Below are 25738 nucleotides of genomic sequence, written 5' to 3'. Positions count from 1 at the left end.
CTACTGCAATGCCCTTTATGTTGGCCTCCCCAAAAAGGACCTGCGTCGCCTGCAATTAGTGCAGAATTCTGCTGCCAGATTGCTAACAAACCAGCCTCGCCACTGTCATATTACACCGATCCTTCGCTCACTGCACTGGCTACCAGTAGAATGGAGAATACTCTTCAAGATTGGACTGCTGACATTCAAATCCCTGCACAATCTGGGCCCTGGATACATGAAGGACTTGCTGAAGCTGCACCACACCTCTCACAACCTCAGATCAGCAAGTTCTGTAAACTTGGTCACTCCCAGAGTGCACCTCAAAAAATCTGGAGATAGAGCCTTCTGCCATGCTGCCCCTACTCTCTGGAACTCCCTACCACACCCAGTAAAGACAGCACCATCCCTGGAGCTATTCAAATCCAGACTGAAAAGCCACCTGTTTAGCCTGGCATTTCCAGATTTATAAAATGTCTTCCTCTGTACCACGATGGTCGGAGCCATGCTTATGCGCTTTGAGTCCTACGGGAGAAAAGCGCTTTACAAATGTTATTTGTTGTTGTTTTTGATGGTATAGCTTTTTGTTTACAACATGCACATCATATATTCAGTCAGAATCAGATATGTATATCTGACTTTAAAAATACGGTGACTGCTTTATTGAAGCAGTACAAGTAACTATTTTTTGCTAGGTTTACTTCATTTTCATGGACTAAGCAGAGCTATCACTGTATATATAAATTATTTATGATGACTATTATCTGAGAAATAGAAAAAAATTATCGTATTCTCTATTTTAATTACAGTTTAAATTCATTAGGAGTCGAAGTCTGTGCATTTTTTTCCGACTCCAGGTACCTAAAAATTGCTGACTCCTTGACTCCGACTCCACAGCCCTGGTTATCACACTATAGAGCACTCTTCCTCTTTTGCCTTTCCTCTTCCAGTCCGCCTTACAGCCGAGTGTTGAGGAGCCGCTAGAGTGTGATTTCTAACTTTTTCATTGGTTGGTCCCCTGTCCTGAGTAGTGCAAGATTTCCCATCCATTTTCCTTTTTGTCTATAGACTTGTGCAAAGGACTAAGGGACAGGATTTTCACATTAAGGAAAATGTTAGCCATTTATTTAGGAAAAGGTTCCTTACAGTAGGATTGAATAAATGTGGAATGTATTACCACAGGAATATATACTTGTGTTTAAAGGGGGCTTAACCACCCTGGCGTTCTATTAAGATCGCCAGGGCAGCTGCGGGAGGGTTTTTTTTAAATAAAAAAAAAACTATTTCATGCAGCCAACTGAAAGTTGGCTGCATGAAAGCCCACTAGAGGGCGCTCCGGAGGCGTTCTTCCGATCGCCTCCGGCGCCCAGAATAAACAAGGAAGGCCGCAATGAGCGGCCTTCCTTGTTTTGCTTACATCGTCGCCATAGCGACGAGCGGAGTGACGTCATGGACGTCAGCCGACGTCCTGACGTCAGCCGCCTCCAATCCAGCCCTTAGCGCTGGCCGGAACTTTTTGTTCCGGCTACGCTGGGCTCAGGCGGCTGGGGGGGCCCTCTTTCGCCGCTGCTCGCGGCGGATCGCCGCAGAGCGGCGGCGATCAGGCAGCACACGCGGCTGGCAAAGTGCCGGCTGCGTGTGCTGCTTTTTATTTCACTAAAATCGGGCCCAGCAGGGCCTGAGCGGCAGCCTCCGGCGGTGATGGACGAGCTGAGCTCGTCCATACCGCCTGGCTGGTTAAATGCTTTCTTTGCATTGCAAGATATTCATGGCTATAATTACTTCACAGTGGTATTGATCCAGGGATTTTATCTGATTGCCACCTGGAATCGGGAAGGATTTTTTTCCCTTTTGGGCCTAGTTGGACCATGCCTTGTAAGGGTATTTCATCTTTTTCTGTATTGATGGGGATATGTGAGGGTACAGGCTAGTGTTGTACCTTATTTTCTGGTTGAACTCTATGAGCATGTCTTCTTTTCAACCCAATTAACTATGGGTGCACAAAGATCAAGATAGCGCTTGTGAAGGCTGCCTCGGCACACAGCTCCCCCTTTTTTCCTCTTTTTCGTTGTTTTTTTTGTTTTGTTTTGTTTTTTTTTAGCTGTTTTTAGTGTTTTTTTGTCTGTAGTTTTTAGTAGAGAAAGTCGTTTTGTTTTAGTTTCAGTTGCTTTTAGGATAGTTTTTAGCAGCTTTTAGGATAGCTTAGAGAGGATAGGTTTAGTAGCTTTTAGGATAGTGTAGGTGCAGGTGCAGTTTTTTTTGCCGCCACGGAATTGCAGCTGCAGACGGTCTGGCTCCGGTTTCCCTGCCCCCATCCTGCTGCTCGATCCCGCTCCTCATCCCGGTGCCATCAGAGGGATTTTGAGGCGGTGCCCCCGGGTCCTCACCTGCCGCAAAGTCTCCTGGACTCTCCGACCACAGAGAGTGCTGCTTTCTCAGGCTCGTCTCCAGCCTTGGTGCCTGGTATGCAGTGCAGCACTTCCACCTCCAGCTGCGGGCCGCTGCTCTCGGCCGCTCCTAGATCCCACGTGGACTACTTCTCTCGGCGGGACCCAGCATTTAGGGAGGGAGGCTCTGATACCGCCAGCTGGATACCGGGACCTCGGCCACCTATGTGGGAGAAGACCCCACCGCAGCGAATCTCCACTGCTGGGTAGGAACCTTCACTGCCTGGAAGGAACTCCACCGCTGGGTGCAGCTAAATCTCCACCGCCTGAGGGGAACTCCACGCCGCGCGGCAGCCGCAGCACCCCTCTTCCCTCCACAAGGCTCCTCATCGCCTGCTCATTTCGGGTAAGCCTGCTGCCCTACACACTTGCTGCTGCCCCCTGTCCTGTAAGAGTCCGCTGAACAGCCCCAGCCCTGCACTGCCACTACACAGGCTACAAATGGGGGTGATATGTTCCATGTGCCCGCTCCCCACATGTTTCTGCTCCAGCTTAGAGGAACTGGTGGCTAGGAACTGGAAGTCTACCACCCCTCCCTCTACCAAAGAGTGGTTAAGGGAGGTTGGTTGGGTCAGCTCAATGGAGGATCTCACTGCAACTGTTCAGGGCAGACATGAGCAGTTCTGGAGGACTTGGTTTAGTTGGTTTGAGTTCAAAGAAACTCCACGTTATGAATCTCTTAAGACTGATATATAACGTGTGATGGGAGTAAAGGTATTCCTGAAAAAAAGGCATAAGGAGTATATAATCAGAGTCCTATGGCGAGAAGGGATCACTTTCATTTTGCCATCTGTGCGGTGGGCCCTCCTGGGTACACTCCAGTGCCTTTCTTCTTCCTTTCCTTCTAATTCCTTTTTTCTTGCTCTTCGTCTATTGTCTTAATGTTAGTCATCTCTCTTTTTGTATTGCCTAGTTCACTGTTTTTATTTAACTCATTAGTCCGTTATAATAATGTTATATCTCTACTAGATATGCATGTGACCTTGGCTAGCTGTAAGCGCAATATGGGATAGATATTAACCACTTGAGGACTGCAGGGCTAAACCCCCCTAGTGACCAGGCCATTTTTAGCAAAATTGGCCACTGCAGCTTTAAGGCCAAGCTACAGGGCCGCACAACTCAGCACACAAGTGATTCCCCCCCTTTTCTCCCCACCAACAGAGCTCTCTGTTGGTGGGGTCTGATCGCTCCCCCCATGTTTATTTTTTTTAAAATAAATATTATTCTTTTTTTAAACCCTGTTTCTTTAAATTTCTTCCCTCCCCACAGCCAGCCAATTATGGCGATCGGCTGTCATAGGCTTCTGCCTATGAGAGCCGATCGCTCTCTTGTCCCCCATGGGGACAGCTGTGTCACACGGCTGTCCCCAGTGCAGCGCTGCTGCTCATCGCAGCGCTGCACCTAGTAAATAGACGGCGTGATCGCCGTCTAACAGTCTCCCGAGCGGCAATAGCCGCTCGGAGACTGAAGGCGGGGCGGAGCTCCGCTCTCCGTGCATGAGATGCGCGCGCAGTATGCGTGCGATCTCGTGCAAATTACAGCCCCAGGGCTTTACGCCAATCAGCGTTAGGCGGTCCTGGGGCTGCCGCCGCGGCCACGCCCATTGGCGTAACGCGGGCGGCAGAAGGTTTAGATGTCATGTGAGTCCTCTCTGATTAATAAACATCTGTTATGGGGTGCCCTGGTGTATGTTCCCCATGAGCCCAGGGTCTCCCAGAAAGTCTATTCTGCGCGATTATTGAGGACTAACGTATACACCTAGTAAACTTCAACATTGTATGACGGTGACCTCCCTTTTCACGATAACTCGATCTTAGCTCAGATTATTCCACTTTAGTATTGTCAGTACTAACACATCCCTATATATTGAGAGGCCGCACTGGATAGCGACCAATATTTATGACTATACTTACCTTTAGAGTTGTGAATAACCATTTCCATGCATATTCTTTACTATTGTGTTTAATATACAACTTTTTGTAATAAGACTTGTTATATTGGTGGACTTTTGTTCATAAGTTTGGCAATATGTCTTTGTCTGTTTAACTATGTCAAAATTATTAAATAAAAGAATCTTTAAAAAAAAAAAAAAAAAAAAAAAAAGGCAGGGTTCATCTGAATTTATTTTAGTTTGTTAATTTATTTATTTTTTGCATGTTTGCAGATACATCTACTGCTACTGGGAGAGAGACATGGAAATGAGCAAAGATCGATTTATTGGCGTCCAGGCATTAGTTACACAGTGTGCTTTCTCACAAAAATACAGGTACAATTTAAGCCATTAGTGTCTTGAGCAAATGGGCCAGGGTTCAATTGTTTCTCCCACTGAGAAGAACCATGGTAATGACATTTTTATGTCACCCATCGCTCTTCATAAAAGTGTGGGTCATTGTGACTCAGTGATCCTGATGCCTGTACTCCTCAGCCTGTTACTGGCCTGCAGGATCGGAGCAGACCTGTTTCCTGCAGTGGATGGCTGGAGGGGAGAGCACAGCTGATTGGATGGCTGGAGGGGAGAGCACTGGGAGCTCCACCATGTGATTTGTAGGCAGCAGATTTATGGAGCTGGCCATTCTCCGGTGTTCAGTCACCCTTGGCTTCCCGACACAGTGTCAGCAAGCATCTGCCAGTAAAGCAGTAATTTACTACCAGTTACTGGGCGAGATGCAGCCCCGCTGTCTTGTGTCCCTCTGATGTCAATATTGGGAAACAATTGTTTCACCAGCCATCCATGCAGGCTGTTTGACCCCTTGCAAGCAGGATAGTCACTGTGGCTCTCAGAACAGCCACCAGCTGTTCCTGCTTGACCACCCTGAGAGAGTAAGAGCATTTTTCCCTGCACAGGGCTTCCTGTGAGTGGTGGCTCCCTGACAGCTACAGCTGCTAGGGATGCGTTCTTTCTGTGCATGCAGCATCCCCTCACCCCGCAGTTACACTGTCTGCTGTAATTACTTTTATCCACTGACTCACAATGATAGCCTCCTGGCCGGCAACTTAGACCAGCACTGTAGTGGCCCAGCAGCTGCTATGAGTGCTGCTATCTCTGCCATTCACGGACTTATTACATCCATTCAGCTGCATGTTTGCCACACCAGTTTTCTATAGCTCATACTACTGTGACTATTGGCAATACCTTAGAGCCATAGTGAGAAAATTAGCCCCTTCAGTTCCCCTCACAATCCAGCACTTACAAGCTCAACGCCAGGACATTAACCCACTGTTTTACTGTATTTTTCGGACCATGAGCCCACAGGAAAAAGTTATACTAAACCTGGAGGGTCCATGGTGCAGGGCATCTTGTGGATCTTCTCCCCAAATAATGCCCCACTTAGTACCTCTTGTGTCCCCCTTGTGTCTTCCTTGTAGCTCTTGTGTCTCCCTGTATCCTCCTGTGTTTGTCTGCTTCCATCTTGTGTCCCCTGTGTCCATCTTGTGTACCCATGTCCATCTTTGTACTCCTGTGTCCCTCTTGTATCCTGTGTCCTCCACTGTCTGTCCCTTTGTCTTGCTCTGTCCCAGTAATGTGCTTTTACATGTTCATTGTGCAGCGTCTGCTGCCACTGGACCCCTAATTAGCTCTGTCCCATATCCTTCTCCATCTATCTATCTGTCCTGCTCTAACAGTGTCCTCTTCTATCTGTCCCCGTGTTCTGCTCTGTCCTGCTTCCTGCTCTTACAGAGCAAATCTGCCCCCGAACGACACCTGACTTTGTCTCACATACATTGTGCAGCGTCCTCTGCCACCATGTGCTTTTCCAGTACAGCCCTGGGATTGTACCACCAAGGGGAAGGGCGGAGGATGTCTATGATTTGTCTGAAAGAGAGAGGAAAAGAACATCACTGCTATCACCTTTATTGATTTGAGCTGAAGGTCTCAAGGGCGGGACCAAGGCTTCATCATTAGAGCCAATCACAGGTCACTGCTACTCAGCAAATGCAGTGATTGGCCCTAATGAGGGGGAACAGAGCTAATTAGGGGTCTAGTGGCAGTAGACGCTGCACAATGTATATTTATTTATTTTAAGTATTTACAGTGGCTTGCAAAAGTATTTGGCCCCCTTGAAGTTTTCCACATTTTGTCACATTAATGCCACAAACATGAATCAATTTTATTGGAATTTCACATGAAAGACCAATACAAAGTGGTGTACACGTTAGAAGTGGAATGAAAATCATCTATGATTCCAAACATTTTTTTTTACAAATAAATAACTGCAAAGTGGAGTGTGCATAATTATTCAGCCCCTTTTTGGTCTGAGTGCAGTCAGTTGCCCATAGACATTGCCTGCTGAGTGCTAATGACTAAATAGAGTGCACCTGTGTGTAATCTAATGTCAGTACAAATACAGCTGCTCTGTGACGGCCTCAGAGGTTGTCTAAGAGAATATTGGGAGCAACAACACCATGAAGTCCAAAGAACACACCAGAGAGATCAGGGATAAGGTTATTGAGAAATTTAAAGCAGGCTCAGGCTACAAAAAGATTTCCAAAGCCTTAAACACCCCACGGAGCACTGTTCAAGCGATCATTCAGAAATGGAAGGAGTAGGGCACAACTGTAAACCTACCAAGACAAGGAAATCCACCTAAACGCACAGGCCGAACAAGGAGAGCACTGATCAGAAATGCAGTCAAGAGGCCCATGGTGACTCTGGATGAGCTGCAGAGATCTACAGCTCAGGTGGGGGAATCTGTCCATAGAACAACTATTAGTCGTGCACTGCACAAAGTTGGCCTTTATGGAAGAGTGGCAAGAAGAAAGCCATTGTTAACAGAAAAGCATAAGAAGTCCCGTTTGCAGTTTGCTACAAGCCATGTGGGGGACACAGCAAACATGTGGAAGAAGGTTCTCTGGTCAGATGAGACCAAAATGGAACTTTTTGGCCAAAATGCAAAACGCTATGTGTGGCGGAAAACTAACACTGCACATCACTCTGAACACACCATCCCCACTGTCAAATATGGTGGTGGCAGCATCGTGCTCTAGGGGTGCTTCTCATCAGCAGGGACAGGGAAGCTGGTCACAGTTGATGGGAAGATGGATGGAGCCAAATACAGGGCAATCTTGGAAGAAAACCTCTTGGAGTCTGCAAAAGACTTGAGACTGGGGTGGAGGTTCACCTTCCAGCAGGACAATGACCCTAAACACAAAGCCAGGGCAACAATGGAATGGTTTAAAACAAAACATATCCATGTGTTAGAAAGGCCCAGCCAAAGTCCAGATCTAAATCCAATTGAGAATCTGTGGCAAGATCTGAAAACTGCGGTTCACAAACGCTGTGCATCTAACCTGACTGAGCTGGAGCTGTCTTGCAAAGAAGAATGGGCAAGGATTTCAGTCTCTAGATGTGCAAAGCTGGTAGTGACATGCCCTAAAAGACTGGCAGCTGTAATTGCAGCAAAAGGTGGTTCTACAAAGTATTGGCTCAGGGGGGCTGAATAATTACACACACGCCATTTTGCAGTTATTTATTTGTAAAAAATGTTTGGAATCATGTATGATTTTCGTTCCTCTTCTCACGTGTACACCACTTTGTATTGGTCTTTCATGTGGAATTCCAATAAAATTGATTCAGGTTTGTGGCAGTAATTTGACAAAATGTGGAAAACTTCAAGGGGGCCTGAATACTTTTGCAAGACACTGTATATAGCGCCGACATATTACGCAGCACTGCACCGAGTATATTGTCTTGTCACTAACACTAACTGTCCCTCAGAGGGGCTTACAATCTAGTTCCTACCATAGTCATATGTCTATGTATGTGTTGTGTAGTTCATATATCATAGTCTAGGGCCAATTTTTAGGGGAAACCAATTAACATATCTCTATGTTTTTGGGATGTGGGAGGAAACCGGAGTGCCCAGAGGAAACCCACACATGACACAGGGACAACATACAAACTCCTTGCAGATGTTGCCCTTGCTGGAATTCAAACCGGGGACTCAGCGCTGCAAGGCGAGATCGCTAACCACTATGCCACCGTGCTGCCCATGGGGTAAACCAGGCACCAGTTGGTCCGATTGTAGTATTCGGACCATAAGTGGACAGTTTTCAGACACACTGAATTTTCCCTTCTCCCAGAGTAACATGGGAAAGGTGTGGGGGTATAGGGATATACTAATATATATGAGAAAAATTCTGTCACATAGCTGTTATTTTTTTTGTTTTGCTAAATACTTTGCATATACTTATATATGAGAAAAATACACTACTCAAAGAAATTAAAGAGAACCCGAGGTGTGTTTAAAGAATGTTATCTGCATACAGAAGCTGGATCTGCCTATACAGCCTAGCCTCTGTTGCTATCCCAAACCCCACTAAGGTCCCCCTGCACTCTGCAATCCCTCATAAATCACAGCCATGCTGTGAGGCTGTGTTTACATCTGTAGTGTCAGTCTCAGCTGCTCCCCCGCCTCCTGCATAGCTCCGGTCCCTGCCCCTGTCCCTTCCCTCCAATCAGCAGGGAGGGAAGGGATGCAGGCGGGGACTGGAGTTCTGCAGGAGGCGGGGAGAGCAGCAGACTGACACTATAGAGATAAACACAGCCAGCTCTGACAAGCTGTTTGTCAGCAGCGTGGCTGTGATTTATGAGGGATTGCAGAGTGCAGGGGGACCTTAGGGGGGTTTGGGATAGCAACAGAGGCTGGGCTGTATAGGCAGATCCAGCCTCTGTATGCAGATAATATTCTTCAAACCCACCTCGGGTTCTCTTTAAGGGAACAAGTAAACAACACAATGTAACTCCAAGTCAATCACACTTCTGTGAAATCAAACTGTCCACTTTGTTAGCAACACTGCTTGACAATCAATTTCACATGCTGCAAATGAAATAGACAACAGGTGGAAATTATAGGCAATTAGCAAGACATCCGTCCTCTGTTTTGGTCACTTTTGAATGGTGGCGGTGCTTTCACTCTAGTGGTAGCATGAGACGGAGTATACAACGCACACAAGTGGCTCAGGTAGTGCAGCTCATCTAGGGGTGGCACATCAGTGCAAGCTGTGGCAAGAAGGTCTAGAGCATGGAGGCACTACCAGGAGACAGGCCTGTACATCAGGAGACATGGAGGACGCCGTAGGAGGGCAACAACCCAGCAGCAGGACTGCTACCTCTGCCTTTGTGCAAGAAAAAACAGGAGGAGCACTGCTAGCGCCCTGCAAAATTACCTACAGCGGGCCACAAATGTGCATGACTGCTCAAACGGTCAGAAACAGACTCCATGAGGGTGGTATGAGGGACCGACGTCCACAGGTGGGAGTTGTGCTTACAGTCCAACACCGTTCAGGACATTAGGCATTTGCAAGAGAACACCAAGATTGACAAATACACCACTGACACCTTGTATTCCACACAGATAAAAGCAGTTTCACACCAACCACATGACAAGCGTTACAGAGCCTGGAGGTGCCGTGGAGAACGTTCTGCTGCCTGCAACATCCTCCAGCATGACCGGTTTGGCAATGGGTCAGTAATGATGTAGGGCCGCAAAGCTTTCCATGTGCTTGGCAGAGGTAGCCTGATTGCCATTAGCTACCGACAAGAGACCCTCAGACCCCTTGTTAGACCATATGCTGGGTAGGTATGCCCTGGGTTCCTCTTAATGCAAGACAAAGCTAGACCTGGAATGTGTCAGTAGTTTCTGCAAGACAAAGGCATTGATGCTATGGACTGGCCCACCCGTTCCCCAGACTTGAATTCAATTGAGCTCATCTGGGACATCATGTCTTGCTGACTGTCCAAGAGTTGGTGGATGCTTTAGTCTAGGTCTGGGAGGAGATCCCTCAGGGGACCATCTGCAACCTTATCAGGAGCATGCACAGGTGTTGTAGAGAGGTCATATAGGCTTGTGGAGGCCATACACAAACTACTGAGCCTAATTTTGTCGTGTTTTAAGGACATTACATCAAAGTTGGATCAACCTGTATTTTTTTTTTCCAGTTTAATTTTTAGAGCGACTCCAAACTCCGACCTCCATGGTGTAAGAATTTTTGGGATAGATTCTTGCAGGATATAACCCTGATTTACATTAGCCTATTTTGGTTACACGCGCACTCCCAGCCGCGGATTCGGTAGCCACGGAATCAATGTATCCAGCTATGGTGCCCGATCACTGATTCCTCTCCCCCGCTGAAAAAGCGACAGCTTCTCTCGGAAGCTGTGCTTTTTCTGGCCGTTGCCTCCCCCCTGCGTCACTCTAAGCGTGTGTTACGTTTAGAGTGACGTCATGTAAAAAAACTCATGGCCGCCATCTTGTGGCCAAAAAGTAAAACTACAATTAAAAGTAAAAAAAAATAAAAACAACACACAATTACATTATAAAACTATAGTTTACATCCCACCCTCCCAAAAATACCCAAATAAAATGAGACAGATTAGTTTTGCAGACAGACCCAGGGTTTCTTCCCAAGGTGGTGTCCAAATACCATAGATCTCAATCTATTGTTATTCCTTCCTTTAGTATCCAGGGGGGGAAAAAGAAGGATAAAGATCTGTACCTAGTAGATGTTAGAAGGTGTATTTTACACTATATCAAGACTACTTCAGAATTTAGGAAGTCGTATTCCTTGTTTGTCCTATTTGGGGGTAAGAATAAAGGTTGCACTGCATCCAAATCTACTATATCTAGATGGATTAAGAAAGCTATTAATATGTCTTATTCTTTGTTGAACCTGGAACTCCCGTTGTCCTTCACGGCACATTCAACTAGAGCAGTAGCATCATCCTGGGCACATAATTCTGGTGCTACCCCGGAGCAGATTTGCAAAGCCGCTACGTGGTCAAGTTTTAACACTTTTGTGAAACATTATAAGTTGGATGTGTTATCAGAACAACAGCAAGCCTTTGGTCGTAAGGTCCTGAAGGCTGCTACCCACCCTGAGGTTTGATTCTTGCTTATCATCTCGGAGTCTTGTCCCAGAGGATCACTGGATAAAACAATAGTTACTCACCGGGTAACGTTCTTTCTAGTGATCCTCTGGGACAAGAGTCCCACCCGATTGGGGTATAATAGATTAATTCTGTACTTGGTATGGAGCGGTTCATAGTATAAATAAGTGAAAGGAAGAGTTCTAGACAGTTATTATTTAAGACTGAGGGGAGATTCTCATGGCCTTTCTTTTATAGGGGAGGGATTGAAATATTTCCTGGAAGGGGCGTGGATATCTCGGAGTCTTGTCCCAGAGGATCACTAGAAAGAACGTTACCCGGTGAGTAACTATTGTTTTCTTTACTTCAATTTGGAGTGTTACTAAAACCTATATTAGGTCCCTCTTTTGTAAAGAGATTTAGGAAAATCGTATACTTACCTATCGGTGATTTTCCTTTCCTGGTAGTCTCCATGTCGGCATACTAATGGGCAAAGTCCCTCCCCTTTGCCCCAGTAGGATGTCCAAAGATTTTAAAAGCTATGCTCCACCCCATACTGCCATTCACGTAACTAGACGAGCCGACAGCATAGCGTGGGATCGCATGCCGACATGGAGACTACCAGGAAAGGAAAATCACCGATGTCGGCATACTAATGGGCCAATAACTAGACAATACAACAGGGTGGGATGCAAAACATAAAGCAATTTAATCAATTAATCCAGCCAAACAAATTAAATTATATTGCAGAAGCAACAGTGGAGGAAACTACTTTTTTACCAAATTCCACCGACGATAATAAAGCTGGATCTACAGCGTAATGCCTTAAGAAGGTATGTCCAGAAGCCCAATTTGCTGCTCTGCAGATTGTAGGCAACGCTACCTTGGCAGTTGGCTGATGGTGTAATGGTTAAGGGCTCTGTCTCTGACACAGGAGACCAGGGTTTGAATCTCGGCTCTGCCTGTTCAGTAAGCCAGCACTAATTCAGTAGGAGACCTTTGGCAAGTCTCCCTTACACTGCTACTGCCAATAGAGCGCGCCCTAGTGGCTGCTGCTCTGCTCTGGCGCTTTGAGTCCGCAAGGAGAAAAGCGCAATATAAATGTTATTTGTCTTGTCTTGTCTTACCTTCCCCACTCTCGCCCAAGAAGAAGACATGCTTCTCGTCGAATGGGCTACTATTTCCTGCGGCAGCACAAAGCCTTTAGCTTTGTATGCCTTCTGAATTAGAGAAACTATCCATTTTGCTATGGTTCTAGTCGAGGCTGGTTTGCCCTTCCTGTAACCACTAGGGATTATAAACAGTCTCTCTGACTGTCGAATAACTTCAGTCTTTTCCAGATAAAGTTTCACAGTAGATGGCACATCCAACTGGTGCAAAATAGACTGATCTTCCTGAGTTCTGAAACTTGGCAAGGTCCATTCTTGATTCAGATGGTAAGGAGTTGTAACTTTTGGAAGGAAAGATTGAACTGGATGAAGAACTAATCTGTCATCATAGAAGACTAGGTACGGTTCCTTGCATCTCAGAGCCTGGAGCTCTGATACCCTCCTGCCAGATGTTATCGCTATAAGAAATACGGTTTTTAACGTTAAGTCATATAAAGACAAAGGTCCAGAGGAGGATAAGTTATTCTCCAGATAATGCAACACTATGGGAAGATCCCATTTAGGAAACTTTGGCTTTAAAGGTGGTCTCATCTTGATTGCTGCCTTAAAGAACTGCCTCACTAAAACATGCTCTGACCAAGAAATTCCAGATATGGCTGAGATAGCTGACACATGTCTTTTTAACGTAGAGTAGGCTAGTTCCAACTGTAGACCTCTATGTAGAAAGCTTAGGAGGTTGGATACTTCAAAGCTGTCAATTGCAAAACCTGACATTTTTGCAAAATCCGAGAAAGCCTTCCAGACTCTGTTGTAAGAAGCTAGAGTAGAGGGTTTTCTGGCCTTTATCAAGGTGTCCGCAACCTGTATAGAACAGCCTGAGTTTAGAAGCCTAAGCCTCTCAAATTCCACGCCATCAATTTCAGACGCACTGGGTCTTGATGATAAATTTCCCCCTGTGACAACAGGTCTTGAACTTGAGGAAGAGGCAGGGGTTCCTGTGTGCTCATCTGCAGTAACAAAGGAAACCAAGGTCTTGCAGGCCAATAAGGTATTACTGCCAAGACTGTCAGAGTATGAGTCCTTCATTTCCTCAGGAATCTGGAAATTAGTGGAGTTGGAGGGAAAGCGTACGCCTTGTTAAAGTTCCAAGGTTGAAGCAATGCATCTGTCGCCAAAGCCCTTGGATCCTGGAACCGTGAGAAGTAATTCTTCACCTTGTGATTGGCCTCTGACGCAAATAAGTCTACTTCTGGCCAACCCCACTGTTTCACTATGATGTGGAATGCTCGTGGTAGCAGCGACCATTCGTTGTTGTCTATCTTGTATCTCGAAAGGTAGTCTGCCATTCTGTTCTGGACTCCTGGAATGTAAAGGGCTGACAGGTCCTGTAGATTGGCCTTGGCCAAGGTCATGATGGGAGATAGCTCCTGTATTAGCGACTTGCTGTGTGTCCCCCCCTGGTTCTTCACGTAGGCTACTGCCGCAGTGTTGTCTATTCTTAACAGCACAGATTTGTACTTTACCAGAGGAAGAAAGTGCTTTAAGGCTTGGAGGACAGCTCTCAGCTCCAAGACATTTGAGACTATGCCTTGAGAGGGGAACTTCCAATTTCCCTGAGCCGTGCGATTCAAGTATACTGCTCCCCAACCTGTTGCACTGGCATCCGTTGTTATGCCTTCCCAACATGGCTGTTGCAGGAGTCGGCAATTCTTCAAGTTGTAAGTCGACCTCCACCACTGCAGAGAATTTCTCGCCGTGTGAGTCAAGACTATCCTCTGTGTCAAATCTTCTTTGTTCCATTGATTCAGTAAACAGAGTTGCAGTGGACGTAGCTGCCAGTGAGCCCATCTCACCATCGGAATCGAGGATGACATTAGACCTATTGTCTGCATGCACGCTCTGGCTGTTACTACTCGACTTTTCCCTAGACTGAGAACGTTTTGCCTTATTCTGTCTATTTTCTCCTGAGGAAGAGAAATCGTCCCATGTTGTGTGTCTAACTCGGCACCCAAAAAGATCATTTTCCGTGTTGGATGAAACTGACTTTTTTGATAGTTTATCAACCATCCGAACCTCTGAAGTGTTTGTAAGAGAATCTCTCTGTGCCAAATTAGCTGCTGACTTGAAGTGGCCAATATCAGTATGTCGTCTAAATGATGAAAGACGCGTATTTCCTGCACCCGTACTAGAGCTATTACCGTCAAAAGAATTTTTGAAAATGTTCTCGGCGACGTTGATAGTCCGAACAGGAGACAGACGAATTGTAGATGTAACTTCCCGACCGAAAAACGTAAAAATTTCTGGTAATCTGCATGTACGGGCACATGAAAATATGCGTCTTTTAAATCCACGGAGCACATCCAGTCTCCTGGTTGTATAGCCGAGATTATGGACTGAAGGCTCTCCATCTTGAACTTTGGAACAAAGATATATTTGTTTAAGCTTTTCAAGCCCAGTACTGGTCTCAATTTCCCCGTCTTTTTCTTTATTAGAAACAGCGGAGAATAAAATCCCTTTCGTCTCTCTGAATGAGGCACGTGAATTACTGCTCTCTGTTGAATTAATTCTGCAACATAATCTTCGAGAGTTCTTAGCTTTTCTTGATTGTCTGGGATCTTTGTTTGAATATAACGACTGTTTGGAGGTAAGATCTTGAAATCCCAAAGATGACCTTCCGAATCCGTCTTCACAACCCAACTGTTTCGTACTTCTCCCACCCAGATTTTCCTGAAGTAAAGTAGTCTGGCTCCTACCGGAAAATCTTGGACGGGCAACACCTCAAAAAGGCTTTGAAGTTTCCCCTTATTAGCTCTTTGGAAAGCAGCTTGCGGTCTGCGCCAATTTTTCCTATATTCTTTGCCCGGTCTATAAGACCTGGCCTCTGTATATCTATTCGGTTGCTGTTTCCTAAACTGTGAATAATTCTGCTTTCTGAATCGCCTGTCTTGAGGCAGTAGGCCCGACTTACCGCCGGTCACCCTGGATATTGCCGCATCCATCTTAGAACCAAACAGATTCTTCCCATCAAAAGGGATCTTTACCCAAGATTGCTTTGAAGTAGGATCCGCGGCCCAAGGCTTCAGCCACAGTGATCTTTTCGCCATAATGCTATACAGCATCGCTCTGCTTGCAGACCTAATTATGTCTACACTAGCCTCACTCAAAAAATCCACCGTTAGACTTAAATCTTGGAAGGTATCTACAATGTCTTCCATATCTCCTTTTCTATGAATCCTCTTCTGGGCGTCCTCCACCCAAACTTTCATTGCCTTAGCAATTGACGTGAGAGAGATTGCCGCCCGTGAACACTCTCCCGAAGCTAAATATGATCGCTTAAGATCTTGATCGATCTGTCTGTCCATCACGTCCCTGAAGTAAACAGAGTCTTCCAATGGCAGAGCGACATTGCGTACAATTCTGATGACTGATGCATCCACCACTGGTACTGATTGAATCAGCGATTCATCTTCCTGAGACAGAGGATACAATTTTTGAAACTTGTTCTTAAAGGACGGTTTCTTAACCGTTTTATCCCACTCCTCTCTAATCACGTCTCTTATTTCTTCCATCAGAGGGAAAGAGACTCTCATTTTACGCAAATTCTTGAAGTATCTCCTTTTCTTAGGCCTAGGGGAAGAGGAGTCCTCTTGCCACTGAATAGCATTTTTGACTTTTGCTACATAAGAAGGTACCAGAGAGAAATCAAATCCCTCCGTATTCTCTTCCGAGTCACTTTCGGAACTGCCTTCTTGAGAAGAATATCTCGATTCTCTAGCAGGAGCCCTACGGTCCCATGCCATCTCAGCTACAGTGTCTTTCACCACTTGCTTAATGAGGGTAGATACTTCTCTATCCTCTCGAGCAATGTCCAAATGACAGACGTCACACACTTTTTTGTTGGCAAGGGACGGTCTTCCACAAATCCAACACCTATCCCCCGGAGGCAAGGACTTTGCTTGGAATGAAGTGGATGCAATCGGCTCATCCGACTCCTCGCTAGAAGACAAGATTCTTCTGTACGAGGATTTATGGGTAGGTTTAGGCGATGTCCACATCCTTCTCTCTGACTCTGAATTGGATGATGAGGCTTTTGCATCGCCCTGCTGACTCACGACCGCGTCCAGCGACTTTACTCTAGACCGGGTCAGTAGCTTCTGTCGTACTCCCCTCTCTTGAGGACGTCTAAAAGAAACCAAAAGTAATTTTGAGCTACTGGACCAACTTTTTTTTTTTTTTTTTTTACTTACCACCCTTACCTTATAGCTTTAGAGCTTACTCCCTTATTCTTCCCCATAACAGCTGTAATAAAAAAATAAAAAGTAAAATAAGAAGTCTGTTGCCCGCCTGCTCCTGCAAGATATTATGACACAACGAAACTCACTGATATTTTCCTATGTTATCTGTATTCTATAAACCTATATATGTATATACATATATACCTATGTAAAAGTATACATACATATATATATATATATATATATATATATATGCCCCATGAATCTATGCTTTAAAGATTCTACTGCAACTTGACAAAGGGTAATAAATAACCCCCCCCCCCCCCCCCTGCAAAATAAAACGTAGTATCCCTGTCTACCTCCTTTGCCTACCTTTCCAAATGATCTTTCCCAGCTCCGCAGCCAAACACCAGCGTCTGCAACGCCATTGCTACAAACTGGCCGTTTAAATAAGGTCTGAAGCCAATTTCCGGCTCCAGACGCTCTATGCCCACAAGCAAGATGGCCGCCCAGGCGCTTCCGCCCATACTAAGTAAAGGAGCCGGAAGTCTCGTGCGCCCGCGCGAGATTTACACTTACACACCTCCCGGCTGGAGAAGAAGACGCTCAGCCGGACACCAATAGCGCTGCCCGAAATGTCAGGAAAACAGCCCAAACGCGGAGCAGACGGCACCCAGACAAAAAAGGTAAGCCAATCGCCCACTGGCTACCGGAGGGACTCACAATATATGAGTCAGAGCTGTAGGGGACCACCACTCCATTGAGGAGTATAGCGTGGCAGCAGGAAATTTTGTTTTTGTTTTTTAAAACACCCCCGGGAGGAAAAAATTATAAAGGGGCTCTGAGCCTTATAGGATCATTTAGATACCTAAGACCCAGACTCCAACAGGAGAGTTTGAACCTGTTGGTATCCGCACAAGGCGGAGGTAAGGGTCCTGAAGACATCAGTAGAATCCTGCTGGAGGCGAGGACGAAAAAAAGAATGGCAGTACGGGGTGGAGCATAGCTTTTAAAATCTTTGGACATCCTACTGGGGCAAAGGGGAGGGACTTTGCCCATTAGTATGCCGACATGGAGATACCAGGGAAACATTTATGTAAGAAGACATCAGCCTGCCAAGAACAAGCAGCTAAAACTGCACATTCTGAGGCTGAGAAAGCATTTACTATCTCTCCCAATACTTGTGCAAGAATATAAGCAAAAATTAGCACTATATGAGCAACTACTGGCAGATAAAGCACAACGTAAACTGTTGTTTTCTAAACAAGACTGGTAAGCGTTTGGGGATCAATGTGGTGCCCTGCTCTCTGAAATTTCCAGACAGAGAGGATCACCCCAGTTATTTACCTGTGTAAATGATGCAAATGGCAACCTGCTAACCAGCCCAGATAAGATCCTTGGCAGGTTTGAGGCCTATTACAAAACACTGTATACCAAACAGACCTCTAAATCCCCTTCTGAAATTCATGACTACTTAACTCAATTTCACTACCCAATCTTACTATTGACCAGGCGCAAAAACTAGATAGGCCTATTACCATTGCTGAAATTTGCGATGCTATAGCTGATCTCCCCTCTTCCAAATCCCCTGGTTCAGACGGTCTACCAGCCCAATTATATAAAGGATTAACCCCTCTTTTTGCACCCTTCTTAACCACTTTACATCCTTTGCTACGCATATTTACTCCCCACAGAACTTCACTTGGAGCTCAGGGGAGTAAATATGCGTACTTGTTTTGTTTTGATTACTGTGCACGATCGCGCGGCGTCACGTGCGCGTGCCCTGCAGGTCCCTCTGCAATTGGCGAATGGGAAGAAACCTTCCCAAAGCCAATTGTATTGCCCCACAGTATGAATGAGCTCTGCCAAAGCCGATGGCAGAGCTCATTCAAAGTAAACAACAGCAGCAGCCATAAATGTGCGGCGGGCGCGCGATCGCGCGCTGTCACGTGAGCGCGCGCGCGCCCTGCAGGTCCCTCCGCAATTGGCAAATGGGAAGAAACCTTCCCAAAGCCAATTGTACTGCCCCACAGTATGAATGAGCTCTGCCAAAGCCGATGGCAGAGCTCATTCAATGTAAACATTACAATAAATGCACTTTTATGTGCGGCTGGCGCGTGATCGGGCGCGTTCACGTGCGCATGCGCGCCCCCGGCCTCTGAAGTCAAAGATTGGCCAATGGGAAGAGACCTTCCCATAGCCAATCATAGCCCCCCTTATAATGAATGAGCTCTGCCAAAAGCCAATGGCAGAGTTCATTCATTAGAAATGTTTATAAACAATGTATCTGTAGTAAAGCAGATACAGTTTCTTTGAGATCACTCATGAGAGGGATCTCAGAGAACTGCATCTGCTCACTGTGAGTGTTCTGACAAACAGCATTTTTATTAAAATTACTACATTTATTAACCCCTGCCAGCCCTGATTAACCCCTGCCTCCCTTGCCTCCCTTCTTCCACCTGTCAATTTTTTTTACATTTAGGCACTTTTTTTTGCCAATCAGGCACTCCCCCCTATACAGTAATATATATATTTATACCACAGACATACATCTGTGGTATATAACCATCTGTGGTACTTAAAAAAAAAATTGACCCCTGACCTACCTAGCCACTACGCCACTATAGCCACTATCACCCACCTGACCTGCCTAGCCACTACGCCACTATAGCCACTATCACCCACCTGACCTGCCTAGCCACTACGCCACTATAGCCACTATCACCATATAGGCTATTTGGGAGCAAGGGGGCAAGATGGCGAAGAGGCTCTATTCCGCACAGGAGGTGGCCGACATAATGCAGCAGGACAGCAGCAGCAGCAGCGAAGAGGAGGAGTTGGAGGAGTCAGACGCTGACTGGATACCCGACTCAGAGTCGTTTTTCTGTACAGAAAGCGACTCAGATACTGATACTGCTGGGCCGTCAACCGCTCAGCAACCTAGAAGAGAGGGGGAGATGAGGGCCACTAGTGACACCGACTCAGCATCGGAAGAGGGATCACCTGTGGCTACTACCAGCAGTGACAATGCCAGAGGTCAGAGGGCTGCCAGGCCAAGGCAGAGCATGCCAGCGAGGGTAGCACGCCAGGGAAGACAACAACCGCTACCCTATGAACTACTCCACCCACAGTGGTCACCACCCAATATGGAGGCCCCTAATCTCCCTCCCTTCACAGCCAGGAGTGGCATACAAGTGGACACTAGCGCCATGCAGCCAATTGATTTTTTTAATTTGTTTTTCCCGGAAAATTTTCTGCAGCATGTTTGCGAGCAGACAAACATCTATGCCCTCCAATCTATAGCGAAAAAGCCCACCTCAACACTAGCGGCACATTGGACCCCTACAACACCCCCTGAGTTCAAGGTTTTTTTGGGCTTGATTTTTAACATGGCCCTTTGCCCAAGACCACAACAACAAATGTATTGGTCAAGAAATCCAATTGACAGCATGCCCATTTTCTCTGCCACCATGATGAGATGCCGCTTTCAATTGCTGATGTCTTGTATGCATTTCAACGACAATGCACATCAACTCGCCCGTGACAACCCAGCCCACGATCGATTGTTTAAATTGCGGCCCCTCATTGACCACCTAAATAAAACATTTTCTGAAGTATATACCCCAGAACAAAACATAGCTGTTGACGAGTCCCTAGTCCCTTTCCATGGCAGACTTTCTTTCAAACAGTACATTCCAAGCAAAAGATCCCAGTATGGCATAAAGGTCTACAGACTGTGTGAAAGTGGGTATACTTACAAATTTACTATCTATGAAGGAAAGGACAGTTTGATAGAGCCTGCTGTATGCCCTCCCTACATGAGCACAAGTGAGAGGATTGTCCTGTACTTAATCCACCCTTTACTCCACTAGGGCTACCACTTGTATGTGGACAATTTCTATACAAGTGTCCCACTTTTCAAATTTTTGTTTTCTGCCCAGACTCCAGCATGTGGCACCGTTAGATCTAACAGGAAGGGCCTGCCACCACAAGTTGTCAGCAAAAAGCTGAAGAAAGGAGAGATCGTCAGCCAACGGAGTGACGAGCTGCTTGCCCTCAAATTTAGAGACAAGAGGGATGTATTCGTCCTGACCACCATCCACTCCGAGGCCACAACAACTGTCAGGTCTCGTAGTCGTAGAGAGAACATAATAAAACCTGTGGCCATTGTTGCATACAATAAATCTATGGGGGCAGTAGACCTGGCCGACCAGATGCTGGCACCGTACAGGATGGATAGAAAGAGGAAGACCTGGTACAAAAAGGTGGCATTACAATTGTTCCAGGTCTGTCTCCAGAATGCCTTTGTTCTCTATGAAAAATCCGGGCACAGGGACAGCTTCTTACAGTACCAGCGGAGAATTATACGGACATTGATCTACAAATCTGGACACCCTGCCCCAAACCCAGACCAACTTCAGTCCGAAAATGTCCTAAGACTTCAGGGGAATCATTTTCCTGCCCCAATCCCCCCGACTGCATCAAAGAAATTTCCCCAAAAAAGGTGCAAAATTTGCCGGAGAAGTGGAGTTAGAAGGGACACGCGGTATCACTGCCCGAAATGCCCTTCAAAAGCAGGATTGTGCCTCAATCCCTGCTTTGAAATATACCACACAGCTGTAAATTATTAGTTTTTTTCTTTTTTTTTTTTTTTTCTTATTCTTTCTTTCACTGCCCAAATTGTTATTTTACCACTGGACTTTAATATCACCTTCCGGATCTGACCTCTGGCATGGCTAGCCACTCTTTACAATTTGACCACCTGGCATAACAACTACCCTCTGACCTCTGGCATGGATTCCGGACCACCCGTTGACCTCTGGTATGGATGCTGAACCACCCTTTGCCCTTTGGCATGGATGCCAAATAACCACCTGACTGCTGGCATGGATGCCAAACAACTCTCTGACTTCTGGCGTGGATGTAAAACCACCCTCTGACCTCTGGCATAGATGCCAAAGAACCCTCTGACTTCTGGCATGGATGTCGAACCACCCTCCCGGCATGGATGTCGAACCACCCTCTGGCATGACTGCTGAACGCCTTTCTACAGCTTCTAAAATGGTGAGTACTAATTGTGTTTATGTTTGGAAACTTTTCTGTATTCTCATGTAGTATGAGAGCTTGCCTACACAATCTGTTCATAGTATTCACAATCAGCCCTCATACTATATGGTTGTGCTAAAAAAAAGATTGACACTTTGGTAAAAAAAGCGACCTTGAGTAAGTCATTGGTGCTACTTGTGTGCCAAAAAAGCTATCTGATTTTGTATGTGGTATATCATTTTTACTGTGACAAGTGTGAGAATAGAATTTGTGGTGTTTGAGGGCTGAGGCCCTATGTCATACAAATTTTTATAAGTGCCAAAGTGGAAAAAACGGAAAAAAAATACAATTTTCAAAGTTATGGTGCAATTTCAGCAAAACCACATAAGTTCAAATGTTAGAAAATATGTATATCTGTATGGACGGGGGTCTCTAGTTTTCAGAATGGTGACATTTATGGCTCTCCTTGATTGTTCAGATGCTCCATGGGCTTTGCAAAGAAAGAATGACTGTATTACTGTTGATGCAAAAAATGGCCTTGAAAAATCCATTGGCACTACTTGTGGTTAACAGTGTGCTGTATGCCCAAAAGGCTATCTGATTATGTATATAGGGTATCATTTTAACCGTGACAAATGAGAGAATAGAATTAGGGGTCTTTGAAGCCTGAGGCCCTATGTCATATGAATTTTTATAAGTGCCAAAGTGGAAAAACTGCAAAAAAATACAATTTTCAAAGTTATGGTGCAATTTCAGCAAAACCACATAAGTTCAAATGTTACAAAATGTCTATCTGTATAGGCCGGGGTCTCTAGTTTTAAGAATGGTGACATTTATGGCTTTCCTTGATTGTTCAGATGCTCCATGGGCTTTTCAAAGAAAGAATGACTGTATTACTTTTGGTGCAAAAAATGGCCTTGAAAAATCCATTGGCGCTACTTGTGGTTAACAGTGTGCTGTATGCCCCATAAGCTATCTGATTATGTATATAGGGTATCATTTTAACCGTGACAAGTGAGAGAATATATTTTGTGGTGTTTGACAACTGAGGGCTAAGTCATGTGATTTTTTTTTACCGGAAAACTGAATGAAAAGCCATAAAACTGTTATTTTCATATACTCTGTACCCCCAAATAAATACTTGTAAAAATACCTAAAAGTGACACTAGTGAAAAGAGAATACATAAATAGTTACCCTAGGTACTTAGCTTTTAAAATATGTATGCCATGAGAGTGTATTACTGTTAATCATGAAGATAAGGGCTTTTAATTACTGATAGCGTACAATGAGAAAACAAAAAACACAAACCAGAAAAAATACTCCTTTATTCCCAACTAATATATTATCGCCATACATTGTACTAGGAACATTATTTAAATGTTGAGATAACCAGGACAAATTAGCAAATACAATGTGTGGGTTTTACCTATGGTAACATTGTTTATTTGAAAACTATAGTGGATGAAAATGGAGAAATAGTGTATTTTTTCTTTTTTTTTCTCATTTTTCCCTTTAAAATGCAAAGATAATAACATAATTACTAAAAGCAAATATCACCCTCACAAAGCATAATCTGTGGCAAAAAAAACAAGATATAGATCATTTACATCTGATTAGTAGCAATAAAGTTATTGGTGAATGAATGGGAGGAGCGCTGAAATGTGAAAATTGCTCCGGTTTTTAAGCAAAAAACCATGTGGCGCTGAAGTGGTTAAAGATACTCTGTAACAAAAATTTTAGCAGTATTTCTCATATTCTACAAGTTCCTAAGGCTGTTCCATTGTGCTGTGGCTTACTGGAGCACTTTCTACTTGCACAGTCTTTGTAATAAATCAACTTATCTTTCCCCTGTCGAACTTGTCGGCTGTGTCTGGAAGGCTGCCAACTCTTCAGTAATGTGAACAATTTAACTTCCAAGCCCCTCTAGTGCTCCTGTGATTATTCCTCACAGACAATGTCCCTGCTCTCACTGTCAGCTTGTCTGCTATCTGTGAGGCTGATAAACACAGACTGATAAACTGAACAAAGAATAGCTGGCTGATGAGGAAGCTGCCTGTCAGGCTGACACGAGTGCAGACCCGAGACTACAGGCTCTAAAGACACAGCTTGTCATGCTTCATTGACACAGAGCTCTTTCAAAACTTGCACATAACCTCTGGAGACTGAATTCAATGTGTAACCCACTGAATTCTCTGTGTACTCAATGTGTATTAACTGAGTTCACTGCTCTGCTGATGTACTTCCTGTTTTGGTGGCCATCTTTTCTGTTTACAAAACCGTTTATAAAACAGTTTTTTTACCCTCTTTATTGCAGCGGAGAGCAGCAAAAATAATACAGAGGGGGCTAGGAGATGACCCCAAACAGGCAGGGATTTTTGTTTATACTTTATTTTGTGAATACAGATTCTCTTTAAACTATTCAATACTGCCAATGAACAAGGGATACTACCCCATTCCATGCGTGAAGCAATCATTACTCTTATCTTAAAACCAGGAAAAAATCCACAAGAGTGTAGTGCCTATCACCCAACCTCCTTGCTGCAAACTGATATTAAAATATTAGCTAAAATTATCTCTAACAGATAAAACTTGATCATATCTACCCTGGTACACAGAGATCAAACTGTGTTTATTCCCAATAGATCTACAGCTCTGAATCTACAACGCCTTTTTATTGATTTACAAACTAAACACTCTAATATCGGTACTCATGTCCTCATTTCGCTAGATGCTGAAAAAGCATTTGACACAGTAGAGTGGGATTTTCTACTTGCTGTGCTCTCTAAGTATGGATTTGGCGATAGGTTCTCCTCATGGGTAAAACTGCTTTATAATAGCCCAATAGCAAGAGTAAAACTTAATGGTTGGCTTTCTTCTCCCTTTATGCTTCAACGTGGCACCCGAAAGGGCTGTCCCCTATCCCCACTCCTATTTGATTTAGCACTGATACGAAATACAGCTTCTATTTGGGTTTGGGAAATGGGGGGTATATCTGAAAAAATAAGTCTCTATGCAGATGATATGCTGCTGTATCTGGCTGAACCAGGTGAATCCCTACAAATTGCAGTTTATGCGCAGGCCAGAGAATAAGCCAAAAGTTTCAATAATTGATAAATTATTGAAACTTTTGGCTTATTCTCTGGCCTGCGCATAAACTGGTCTAAGTCCTATATCCTACCAGTAGATAATTTTGCTCCCTCCCCTTATCAACTTACAACACCCCTCAAATGGGTCAGTGAATTTAGATACCTAGGCATCAATATCTCTCGCCTCTTGGATGATTTCATCCCTCTGAATCTCACCCCTCTGTTGCACTCCATGATTGCTGTACTTCGTACATGGGAAAAACTGCCACTAACTAAATTAGGCCGTGCAAATATGTTTAAAATGATTATCCTCCCTAAGATATTGTATATTGTATGGCACTCACCAGTATATCTCCCACCTATTATTTTTTCTAAACTAAATGCACATCTGACGCAATTTATCTGGTCCCATCAATGACATAGGCTGTCCCTCTCTGTTTTACAACACCTTAAGGATTTAGGGGGTATTGCACTGCCGGATTGTTACTCCTAGTACCTGGCTGCACAGCTATCACTCCTTTATGCTGTGTTTAGGGAGGACAAGCAGGCATTGCAAATCCTCTTATTTGATGAGCTGTCCGTTAAATATACTGATCCTGTATATAATGTCCTAAAAGGTAAACAAGGTATACCTAATTTCCAGTCTTTGACACCGACCCTAAAACAAATGCTGATTGTATGGGACAAAGCACATGCAAAACTACTTCATAAATGTGTAATACGATATTTTCCCCTCTGGGAAAACAAATGCTTACAAGAATTATTCAAACTAGAAGACTCTGGATTCTGGATCAATAAAGGCATAAAATTTCATTTCTCTACCAACTCCATCAAGGATTGAGACTTAAATCATTCTCCCAGCTCTCAGAGGAATATGGACTCCATCACACTTCTTTCTATAAATATATGCAATTATCCCATGCTATTTATACCCAATTTGAAACCTTACCGTCTGAAATTAAGGACTCA

General features: G+C 44.8%; 1 protein-coding gene across 1 annotated transcript in view; it reads left to right on the top strand.

Moving 5' to 3' along the window:
* Positions 1–25738, top strand: part of TRMT12 (tRNA methyltransferase 12 homolog) — a 461498-nt gene that overhangs the window by 78208 nt on the left and 357552 nt on the right. The window contains exon 2 of the mRNA XM_068248040.1: positions 4591–4692. Within this exon, the coding sequence (XP_068104141.1) occupies positions 4619–4692 (74 nt within the window). The 5' untranslated portion in view covers positions 4591–4618. The remainder of the gene's footprint in view (positions 1–4590; positions 4693–25738) is intronic.

Source organism: Hyperolius riggenbachi, chromosome 8 (genome assembly GCF_040937935.1).
Source record: "Hyperolius riggenbachi isolate aHypRig1 chromosome 8, aHypRig1.pri, whole genome shotgun sequence".
Lineage (NCBI taxonomy): Eukaryota > Metazoa > Chordata > Amphibia > Anura > Hyperoliidae > Hyperolius > Hyperolius riggenbachi.
This window is presented reverse-complemented; position numbering and strand designations above follow the sequence as displayed.